At 44.4% G+C, this 12,106-nt stretch overlaps 1 protein-coding gene across 1 annotated transcript in view; it reads right to left on the reverse strand.

The window, feature by feature from the left end:
* Positions 1-820: 820 nt before the first annotated feature.
* Positions 821-12,106, reverse strand: part of COL6A5 (collagen type VI alpha 5 chain) — a 137,028-nt gene continuing 125,742 nt past the window's right edge. Inside the window, exons 39-41 of the mRNA XM_017346727.3 lie at positions 11,762-11,858; positions 9,962-10,206; positions 821-1,606 (exon numbers count right to left, since the gene is read on the reverse strand). Coding sequence (XP_017202216.2) covers positions 1,587-1,606; positions 9,962-10,206; positions 11,762-11,858 — 362 coding nt within the window. The 3' untranslated portion in view covers positions 821-1,586. The remainder of the gene's footprint in view (positions 1,607-9,961; positions 10,207-11,761; positions 11,859-12,106) is intronic.

Here is a 12,106-nt window from a genome sequence, read left to right on the forward strand (position 1 = left end):
GAACAGCAGGAAAGCAAAGAGAGGCCAGCCAAAAGGCCACGTGCCCGATGGCGGGGGACAACAAGGAGGGGGCCCACTGTGCTCCAGGCCTTTTATTTACTCCCAAAGGGAAGTGGTTACATAGTCTGATTGGCAGGTGGGCATACAGGTGAGGGCAGGTAGGGGCATAAGTTCACACAGGGGGGCATGGTCTCCAGCTCACAAACCTAATCCATTTCATCCTATCTGCTGGCCTATATCACTACAGTATGTGCATCATCAGTCGAATTCAATGTTGGTGAAGTGCTTTTCAAAGTAACAATTACTGTTCCCATCTGCACACTGTGAATCCCCGTGCCTTCACATTCTTGATTACCTCTGTCACTTTCTTATCTGGGGATCTGATGTATTCTTATGCTTATACTACACACACACACACACACACACACACACACGGTTCTTAGGGGGAAAAATTATTAAATGAGTAGAACTTACCTTAAAACTTCCCACAGAGCAATAAATAGCTACTTCCCCAAATCCTGACAACCCAGAATTTACTGATCGAATTACTTTAAATTACCCATGGAACAACAGGAACATGAAAGAAAATTATGAGGAAGAAGCACAAAGCTGCCTGTATTACCATCTCATTAACACAGTCATTATTTTATGAAACAGAGATTACCTGGTGTCTTAAGTGAATTGAATGACTTTTAAAACAAATTCACACTATTGCCTTATTTTACATTCTATGCATATTTTGCAGATGTATTTAGTCTTGCCCTGATATTCTAATGGGGTTTAGGGTAGACAACAATTAAATAAAAATGAACAGAACAAGTTTCCAAGTCGGACTTGCTTTTATTTTAAAAATTACCTCTCCTTACACTGCACTTCCCAGGAACTCTGGTCATAAAAGATATTCATGCTTTTTCCATAATTCTTTTGGCAGCAAAAATAAAGTACACACAGAGCTAAGCATGCTAAGATGTGAAGCAAATGACCACAGCACAAAATAGTAGTTCATAGTTGGCTGTTCCTTGCTTTTTTCTTCCTCATGATTTCTGCTCTTTTGCAAATATCCTAGAAGAGCGTAGGGAGCATGGGTGGGAGCAGCCTGGCCAGCGGGTCTCAAGACGACGCGTGCAGAACCAAAGACCGGAGGATGGGTTTCTAATTCTGTGAATGAGTAGGAGACAGTCCTCTGAAATTGTAACCCAAATGCTTTTTACTCAAGAGTCCAATTTGAGATGGAAAGGAGCTGAAAATGATGACATGGATACAGAACCAAAATTAGTGCCTGAATCATGCAAAGCTGTCAAAGAAACGATCCCATTAATTATTCAAGGTCCGTTTTCTTAATCTCAGGCAAAATGAAATCATTCCTGGTTTCTCCAGTGTGCCCATTGATGTCTTCACTGGGAAATGCCTCTCCCTCAGATTTGACCCAGAGAACACATTTAGCATGTTATTAGCAAATTGTTTTCATTAAGCCTTCCTGCCACTCACTGCTCCACCTCTAGGGGATGCTTCACGCTTCCTGATTGGAACCACATGGAACACACTGGAACATGGCAGTGGAGGCACTGGCTTCTTTTCTGCTATGATCATCTTATGTCCTCACCATCTGCAAAATGTAAATACCATTGTATTAGTAAACAGCATTGCATTCTCCTTTATATACCACATGGGAAACAAACACAAGTAGTCGTTGTCATCCTTCATAGCCAAAATGAAATCCCATTCAAAGTGCTGTGGCAAGAGATGTAAATGAGTGACAGATCAGCAAACTATAGATGTACTTCTCCCTGCAATACATTGGTATCAACCTACAGCCATGATCTAAAATTTCCCGCTTAGGAAATGTAATAGTGATACTACTTGACAGGTTCTTGAAAGCAGGTACAGCGGACAATGTCAGCATTTGCTCAAAATCTGATTTTTTTTTTTTTTTTTTAGCGATACTTGCTAGGACAATATTCCTCTTTCTACTCCATGTCCCCTGTCTGCACCCTGCCCACATGCCAAGTGAGCTCCCCACGGCAGCACCTTTGGAGAGACGCTGTGGAGCTACTGGGGTACTTCCCCCAAGGCAGCTCCTCCCGTGAGTGATCTAGGAGGGAACACCCAGCCTCCTGGAAGGCTCAGGCTGAAGCTGCCCTCTATGGGGCTTGGCCGGAGACGACAGCCCTGTTTGGCTTCTCCCTTCTCTTGCTTCTTTCATTCCCTTAGGGTTCTTGTGTGTGGGCACTTGCTCCATAAATCACCCGCACACAAATTCTCAGCTGGAGGCTGGCTTTGGGGGAAGCTGACCGAGGCAGAATCTTAGGGAAGCTCTGGCCAAGTTGTCTTCACTTTTGCTGCCTACTCCCCCTCAGTGGTAAAAACTCATGCACATTCTAAAGTTAACATCTACATTCTTTTTTCAAGATGAGATTAAGTAGTAGAAAAAGATTTAATTTGTGATGTAATTACACATTTAAAATTCACATTTAAAAAGAAAACTTCCACAGTTTTAACTTAAAATTAAAATTTCAAAAGTTCACATTTAAAAAGAAAACTTGCACAGTTTTAACTTACCCGGTGGAATTTCAGAATCAAAGTTAATCAATGCTACCATTATGCATTTAAAATATGAAGACACTTCAAAAAGGTTCAAACTTTGGAAATCCATGCATTATTTTTTGGTAATATGCAGTTCCATGAACCTTTTGAAGACTTCTAATAAATATAGGCATTCTCATGTGCAAAAGGGAGATATTTTATAGTGTTTATTTCCCACCCTAAATTTAAATTTCCATTTCCTCAAAAAAGGTTCATTCTTACTGTAATATACTTATGTGCTTTAAATGCTTGTATTGTTTGCCCGGTCATAATTCTCTGCAGAATAAATGTGCCTATTTAAATGTATGTCTTTTATTTCCTAGGATTATAAACTTCCACAGGTTAAAATTTTTCCAGATGAATTATTATAATATATCAAAACAATATTCATATTTAAATTTTGGTAATCCCATAAAGTCAAAAAATTAATATCTGTATTGGAAATGCACGTATTAGTGAGATAGATAGCATCTCAGAATTATTTTTACTTATTACTATTTATTGTTAGGTGTGATAAAGTTTAGTAGAAATTCTATTCATTTTACAGATTTGAGCACTGATAAATAGTATTTGCATAGATAGATGGGTTTTGAAAGAATTTTATCATAGCAATGTCAAATAATTCTTTGGATTCTGCGTTGTATGTTAAAAATCACCCAGGAATCTTTCAAAGGATTTTACCCTTTGAAAGAGAAGCTGTTACCCAGTCATAGAAATATCACAAAATAACATTTTGTTATTTCTGACAAATGCACCTGAAAATGCATTTCCAACCTTACCAAATGGCTATATGTATAGGATGGAAAAGACTGGAGCTTTTCCTGTGCTGGTGGCGTTTTGACTGAAGGAGGCTATAGATCCAATATTTTAAAAAGGCAAGCCTCGCCAGCGCCGTGGCTCACTAGGCTAGTCCTCTGCCTTGCGGCGCCGGCACACCGGGTTCTAGTCCCGGTCGGGGCACCAGATTCTGTCCCAGTTGCCCCTCTTCCAGGCCAGCTCTCTGCTGTGGCTGGGGAAGGCAGTGGAGAATGGCCCAAGTGCTTGGGCCCTGCATCCCATGGGAGACCAGGATAAGCTCCTGCCATTGGATCAGCGTGGTGCACTGGCCGCAGCGCGCCAGCCGTGGCGGCCATTGGAGGGTGAACCAACGGCAAAAGGAAGACCTTTCTCTCTGTCTCTCTCTCTCTCTCTCTCACACTGTCCACTCTGCCTGTCAAAAAAAAAAAAAAAAAAAAAAAAAAAAAAAAAAAAAAAGCCCCACTCCAACACCCACGCCTCCTTAGCAGGGTTTTGAGCCTGGGGCAAAGCACCTTAATCCAATTCAGAATGACAGGCCAACCATCTGCATTTGCAAAAGGGGATGGAGGAAAGGAAGTCCCCTTGCAGACACAAATGCATAAATGCATCCTTGGGTAGAGACAGCCCTTTAGGACCAGCTTTTAGAAATCCATGCATTGAAGACTGGTATTGTGGTACAGCAGGTTAAGCCACTGCCTGCAATGCCAGCATCCCATATGGGTTCGAGTCCCAGCTGCTCTACTTCAGATCCAGCTCCCTGTTAATGCACGTGGAAAAGCAGCTGAAGATGCCCCAAGTGCTTGGGCCCCTGCTGTCCATGTGGGAAACCCAGATATATATAACTCTCTATATAACTCTAGCTTTCAAATAAATAAGTTGGTAAATCTATCTTTAAGAAAGAGAAATTTGTGCGCTGGAAGGTCTGTGTGCCTGGCATGTGCTGTAGTACCTACACTCTAGCATGAAACCACTGACTTTGCCCAAGCCCCTTATTAGACCAATAGGAAGGTTGAGGACAAGAGCAAACTGGCAAGTCTGAAATCACAAAGCCAGTTAGTGACAGACGGAAATCCAGCACCTGGGTCTCCTCATTCCCCCTCTAATGCCTTTTCTGCCTTGGCCATCTCCTCTAATACTATCTGTCATCACCACCATCATCATGACCATAACTGAAAGAGTACCTAACATTTGTAAGCTTTTCCTCTTTGCTAAGTGTGCTGTTTGAAGCACTCCGCGTTGATCTACAGCTCACATGAATTAGCCCATTTTATGGATGAGGGAAGGTGGAGTGACACACCCAAGATCGGCTGACCAGTAACTGCAGAAATAGACTCAAACCTGTGTGTGGCCCCAGGATTTGCTCTTTAAGCTGCTGTTTCCCAAAACACTAGCCCTATGTGAAGTCCCCTGGTATGAGCCTGTGGTCAGACTGCTTTGCCTACAGTGGCTCTCCCAGACTCACTGTGACTTGGTCCATTAAACATGATGAAAAGTCCTCACACCACTTATCAATGATTGCTAGGAAAATGATTTTCCCCCACATATTTATTTATATCCAGTGAAAGGAACTTCATTAAAGAAAGCTGACTTAGGCTAAATACCTGTTAACACTAGGCAATGTTTTCAAACTCTAGCCTGTGTCAGAATTGTCTGGATCTCCAGTTGCAGGGGTTCTCATGCTGAAGGTCTGATTTCTAATGGCTTCTCATAATATTTTTTTTTTTTGACAGGCAGAGTGGATAGTGAAAGACAGAGAGACAGAGAGAAAGGTCTTCCTTTTGCCGTTGGTTCACCCTCCAATGGCCGCCACGGCTGGCGCGCTGCGGCCAGTGCACCGCGCTGATCCGAAGGCAGGAGCCAGGTGCTTCTCCTGGTCTCCCATGGGGTGCAGGGCCCAAGCACTTGGGCCATCCTCCACTGCCTTCCCTGGCCACAGCAGAGAGCTGGCCTGGAAGAGGGGCAACAGGGAAAGAATCCGGCGCCCCTTCATATGGTGTTGTTACTGGTCCAGGAATCACACCTTGTTAAACACTACGCTTGATGTTGGAAAAATAAAGACCCTAGCCCAGGGTTGGCAAAAAGGGAAAAGAGATGTTAGCTATGCTTTAAAAATCCACCTTAAAATCTTGCAAATGTACATTTTAAAGAGAAAACAGAAAACTATCTATTAAGTACATGTTAAACATGGAAATTCTAAGTGGGCAGGTGAAAAGAAAATGAGGTAAGCAAACCAACATAAAGGCTGATAATTCTCAATGGATTTTGATTTTTCATTGTCAAATATACTCTAATTGCCTGACTTGGTTGATTCACATAGAGATAACCCTAGCTGTTTATACCGGAGGCACAGGGTGTACTTGAGATTTACATGTATTGTGACTAATCTTTCAACAACCCAGAGTCAGGTTTTACGACCTCCTTTTCATGGCCTCATGAATGGTGAGCTTCTGCAAACATAATTATAGAGAATCAATTACTGTGGCAAGCAATATTGCCCTGGGTGCTGTGAACATTCTTAGATAATTCAGTTTCAAATGTCTACAGCTTCTGCCTCCTTGTCTGTAAAAACACACACAACAACTCAGTGACTTCCAAAGTCATTCTAACTTTCAAATTCTAAGCTCCCATGGTTCCAAGAAAAAAAATCAAACATTTTCCGAAGTGTTCTGTAGCAGCTCTGTGGAACAAGCCTGGCCTAACATCGCCAAAGCAAGCTGTTGGCTGGAAATCTCTAGCAAGAGGACTAAGGATATGATTTAATTTTAAAGGTATGACACATAATTACCATAGAAAAATGCAGAAAATCTCTTGGAGGAAAGAAATCATGAAAATAATAATAAACAAGAAAAGTATTGTAATGCTCACTGGATAGAAGTTCTTTTGATTCCACCAACTTTATTTGCAGTACCAAATCATCTGGAAATCTCTAACAGGATTGGATAAATCAGATTAATGTACATTCCGATCACCCGAGGAGCTTCAAAAACTACTGGTGCCTGTGTCTCACCCGCAGAGAATAGAACTGATGTGGAGTGTGGGATAGACTTTGAACTTCTCCAAAAACATCCAGGTGACTCTACAGCATAGACCAGCTTGGGAACCACTGATTTACAGAGTCCTTTCCTGCAATTACCTTATTAATTGTACCCAGGGACTGACTGAATTGCGTGCCCCTACCCCCAAGTTCTTATGTTGAGCCAGAGGGTGGGGTGCTGATCTGATAGAAGTGGGGAGCTTCTAAGAGGCAGAAGAGATCCCACGGCCCTCTCTCTGCCACAAGGGGACACAGGAGGCAGCTGCCTGTGGGCTGGGAAAAGACCCCTCATCAGGAAGCCTGCACACTGTACCTTCATCTCCGATTTCCAGCCCCGCCACTGTGATGGCTTAACCACCCCATCCCTGTATTTTCTACGACAGCCCAAGCAGCTGAGGTCCTCCCCTCTTACACTCACCCTCTCTGTCCCTGGTCTTCCCTCGACTCCTCCCTCAAGCTGCCGGGCAAGTCCCCTAAATGAGACTCAAGCCCCAGCAAGGCTGGTACTACATCTCCGCGAAGCCTCGGTTTCTCCACTTGCACGGAAGAGACGTTGATTCGTCTCCCACACAGGACTTTGGAGGGAATCCAGGGAGATCGTGTGTATGGAATCACCCTGGAGACGGGCCCGCTGTGTCCCTGGCTGAGTTGGGTCAGCGTCCCCAGTCTCTCTGGCTCAGCCAGCCTCCTCTCCAATCCCTCACTTGGCTCCTGCTCCTGTCCCATCTCAGTGTCAGCTGCCCGGTTTGTCTCCCTCAGTCCACCCCCGTCCCCTGGCTCTCAGATCATATTTCTCCCAGCTGTGCTGGTCACAAGTTCTCTCCATTTTCCTTCATCTGAGAAGTCATTAGTTGGCCTTCATTCTGGAAGGATGTTTGTACTGAATATAAAATTCTGTGTTCATAGTTCTTTTCCTTCAGCACTTTAAAGAAAAAAAAATCCTTCCATTGTCTTCTGAGCTCCATGGCTTCTGATGAGAAATCCATGACCATTTGTACGCTTGTACCTTTCTATTGAAACATAGTTTTTCTCCAGTTGCTTCAAGATTTTTCCTTTGTTTTCAATAATCTGATTACGATGAGTCTCTGTAGGAACTTTTTTGAGCTTTTAAAACTGTAAATTCATGTATTTTTTTTACCAACTTTGGGAAGTTTTGGATCATTATTTCTTCAAATATTTTTCCCTGCATAAATTTCTTTCTACTTTCCTCATGGAATTCCGATGAAATGAATATTAGGCTTTTTGATATTGTTCCACGAGTCTCGGGGGCTCTGTTGATTTGTTCCTCAGTGTCTCTTCTCTCTTCAGTTTGTATAATTAATCTTAAGTTCACGGGCCCTGTCTCTCTGTTATCTTCACTCTGCCATGGAGTTCATTTAGTGAAATTTTAAAACTAAAATTTAAAATGATGCTTTATATTAGGAATATGGTTTTCTTTGGATACTGTGATTTTTTTCTTTTTTGCTCCTAAAATCTCCTTTGGTTCTTCCTTCCTTCCTTCCTTCCTTCCTTCCTTCCTTCCTTCCTTCCTTCCTTCCTTCCTTCCTTCCTTCCTTTTTTTTGTCTCACTCTCTGCCAAGAATGTCTATCTTTCCATTCATTTCAAGGTGTTTGCCTCTACCTCATGGAGCACAGTTACGAGAGCTGCTGTCGTGTCTGACTGATATTACATCTGAGTTAGCTCGAGGTTGGCACTGTCCATTCCACTGTTTTTTTCCTCTGAGGATTGTTCACATCTTCTGGTTCTCTGTAAGCTGCAACATCTTGGACTGTATCCTGGACACTTTGGATATCATGCTGTACGGACTCCAAGTCCTGTTATGAAAGTTAAAGCTGCTTATTTGTTTTAGGAGACAATCCACCCAGACTTCTCTCCTGTGAGTGCTGCCTCCTGTAGGCAGTGGTTCCAGTTGCAATGGAGTTTGCCAAGCCTCTGCCATCCTGTTTAGGATCTTCCTTATCCATGGACAGTTAGGGGAGAGCCCAGGGCTTCTGCAGTTCCCCTAATTACAATTAGAGGATCCCCTCCTCCAGCTCCCTTTTCTCTGGGGTTCCTCACACAGGGCCTCTCTTCCCAGTGCCTGTAGCCAGGAAGACAAGCTTCCTCTTTCGTGTTAGCTGTCTAGCCTTCCACTCAGCTCCCAACTGCTGCCCGCCTTTGGAGGAAAACATGGAGATGTCTTCTATTGTCCTCAAACGCGGGGTCCATCTTCTTAGTTCTTCTGGTTACAGAGATGGGATTTCTGTTGAGCGCTGGCCACCACTGCACTGCTAGCACAGAGACAGTGCTAAGCAAGGAGCCCCTGAAGAAAACGGGGAACTCACCCCCCTCACAATGTGTTACCCGCTTTTTCCGAATCCCATGTAGTTGCGTTTTGTGTTCCTCCCAGGACTTTCTGTTGCAATCAATGGGAGTCTGAGGTGGGGAGGGCTTATTCCATCTGGCCTGGGACCAGAATTTGCATCATACTAATATCCAGTCTTCATTTTCTTATACTTCGTCACCTCTCTCCATTGTCAATATATTTCTACTCTCTTCACTTCTCTTGCTTTCCATCATGTTGTTAACTTGGTTCTCTATCTATATATCTTGCTAATTCTATAATTATGTCCAGATTTTAAATTCTATGTATGTATATATATCTAGCTTCTTCTATGTTAATATTTATTTTAGTATCTATAGCTATGTTGTTTTGAAGCATACATGCCTACCATAAGTATTTCATAGCATTTATTTCTCAGTTGTGCTTTATGGCATTCTTGTTCTCACTTTGAGACCTCCATAAATAGTGCTGTTGTTTCCATCCTTCTCGTACATGACTTGTGGTGGAGTAAAATTGCTGGGCCACTGGAAATGCACATATACCCAGGACTACTGATTTAAAATAATTCCCCACATGATTTTGGGGTACAGAAAGGGCTATGCATTGCTTTTCTAGGGCTGATGGTAACATCCTGTTTTCCATCTCCTATTTCCTCTGTGGCTGTAGGTCTAGGACCACCTCCACACTCAGTGTAAGAAGCTGCCCTTGCCTCCACGCAGCCTGTGGGACCACAGGAGCCTGTCCTTCCAGGGTCTGCCAGGGCTGGAGTTCAGCCGGGCAACCCCATCTTCAAACCAGGAACGTCCAGGCAGCCAAAGGGGAGCAGAGCCTCGTGTCCAAACGCTGTGCTCCTGGCTCAGCCAGACCACCAGGCTGCACGCAGGGCGCAGGCCTCCTTCTGCTGCTGGGGCCCTGCTGTCCTTGTTCGTGGCCCTCTCCCTCCTCAGTGCCCTGACTCCACACCAAGCATGTATTTATTTCTACTTCCGGCTTAGTTACGTCAACACAAGTGACCCCCTTTGTGCCTGTCTGGAACTTCATCTCCCTTGCTTCCTTGTTTGGGGGACTGCCCTGGGGTCTTGGATGATAAGCCCTTCTGCTATGCCTGTCTTGTGGCTGTAGCTGCACCTGTGCGGGTCAATCCACACGGCTCTCCTCTCATCAGGGAAGAACCCAAACAAAGGCACTTCAGGGTGTTCACCTCCGATGCACCTAATGTTACCTTTTATGTCTTGCTGTTTATCGTTCACTGGGGCTGCAGTTTCTTCTGAATGTGCCTCATCCTTGTCTTTCATCATCACCTCCCCAGTTGCAAAGAGCAAATACAGCTTCTGGATCAGATCGGTCGTGGTCTCGGCATCGTTACTCCGGTTGTTTCCTAATGCGAAGAGACGCAGCTCCTGGGAACCAGGTTCACCAAACAGCCCACCGTCTTCTCTCTCGATTTCATACACCTCAGGGATGAGTCTGAGGTGACGGAGAAAAGAGATGGAGAATTAGATGACCAAGTCCCTTGCAAGATTAAATGTAAATACAGCCTGCTGATATCACAGGATCCCACTTGATGTGTGGGATTAGGATGGGCCAAATTCAGTTTGTGGATGAACCTCCACTCAAGGGGCAGCGGTGTGGGATTCCAAACCAGTTATTATTTTCAACTTTGAATTTTTATTGAGTACTTAGGGGTGTAGTCTACAAAATCAGCCCTGAAAGAACCTTTCCTTCCAATATTTATATGCATTTTGTTTTCTAACTGGCAAATGTTCTCTTTCTCCTGTGTTTCTTCTGCTCTAGAAATGTTACATCTCAAATGAGACAATGAAGGAGGCACAGACACAGATCTGTCTGTCCTTGTCTTGCTTGAACCCCCACAGCTGCCCTCACTTCTCTGCCCACAGGCTGCAGCGGGGCCAGAGGAGGGAATGAGTTTGGGAGAACTATTTAGGAGACCTGTATTGCAGACAAATCCACAGTGCCTAAATGACAATAAGGAGCAGGACCCACCTCCTGCTCCCCTCCCTTCAACCTGCACTGAGCCAGGTTGTGGGGAGCAGCCCGGACTGGACTGAGTTACTGGAATTAAGACTTATTCTATGCATCTGCTCTCCCACAATATGGCGTTGGGAGAGAAGTAAACAGCTTCCGCACAGCTGCCTCCAGTTCAACCAATAAACTGTAGGACTTGCTACTGATTGGAGGAGAGCAGCGTACTCGGCGTGTGGGCAGCCGAGTTAGGATTGGCGGAGGAGGACTATAAAGAGGAGAGAGACGGCATGCACCAGGAACATCTAGGGGGAGCACCTGAGGAACACCTGTGCAGCCCCCGAGAGAGCCGGCCGGCGGTGTGCCGCTCCCCTGCGGAAGTGGGGAATGTGGCCAGGGGGAACTGCCCTTCCACGGAGGTGGAAGGGATAATAGCCAACCCGGGAAGAACCAGCAGCAAACCCGGGGAGGGCCGAGCAGACGAAAGAACAGCGCAGGGTCCTGTGTTGCTCCTCCACGAAGAGGGGGAGCGACACCAGGTTGTGAATAATAAATAAGTTTTTATACAAAAAGTAAAATTGTTACATCTAGCCCTTGAAGTTACAAGTTTTTTCTTTTCTCAGTATTGGATATGACAGCCCTGCTACGGGAGGGGTCTTCAAAAGGTTCACAGAAAATGTGTATTATGAAAACATTAGGTAAGAACTTTTTAAAAATTGCACCAAAATAAAGTTATCTTTTAATCCTACTTTCCGTGAACTTTTTTGAGGCTCCTTGTGCAGTTAATAATGAGGTGCTAACGAGAGGCTTTTGTGTGAAGGCAGAGAAATGAAAGCAGGATTATTTCCAGTATAGTCATGTTCCAGTTGCAATGAACTCCAAATCTGTGCTGACACACTCACCGGTAGTACACACATACCCCTACACACATATAGACCGAAAATGTGCATCTTGAAAACTGAAATATCTCATTTCAAATTATGTTCTTGAAGACTTTTTCCAGTTGTAACATTACTCAAACTTGAGTTTCTCAACTCACAATATGGTGTCTTCTGTGTCAACGCCTTCTGGACCAGGGGAGGTGACATTTGCACACTTGGCTCTCAGATCATCCGTGGGGTAGCTGTTGATGGCACCTGTAGAGAGAACGGGCTGGTTGGTCTACATTTCACACCCCCACCTTAGCACTGTTATCCAAAGCCAATTCATTGTTTCTGTGGTTGGCAGTGTTTTCAAGAACAAATTAATTTTCCAAGGGGCTCAGCAAAAATACTTTGTTGTGAGTAAAGTCAATGGGATATTAGGGTATTTTTAAAAAGCCCTATGGAGGCCGGCGCCGTGGCTCACTAGGCTAATCCTCCGCCTAGCGGCGCCGGCACACCGG

This window comes from Oryctolagus cuniculus, chromosome 4 (assembly GCF_964237555.1).
Source record: "Oryctolagus cuniculus chromosome 4, mOryCun1.1, whole genome shotgun sequence".
NCBI classification, from domain to species: Eukaryota; Metazoa; Chordata; class Mammalia; order Lagomorpha; family Leporidae; genus Oryctolagus; species Oryctolagus cuniculus.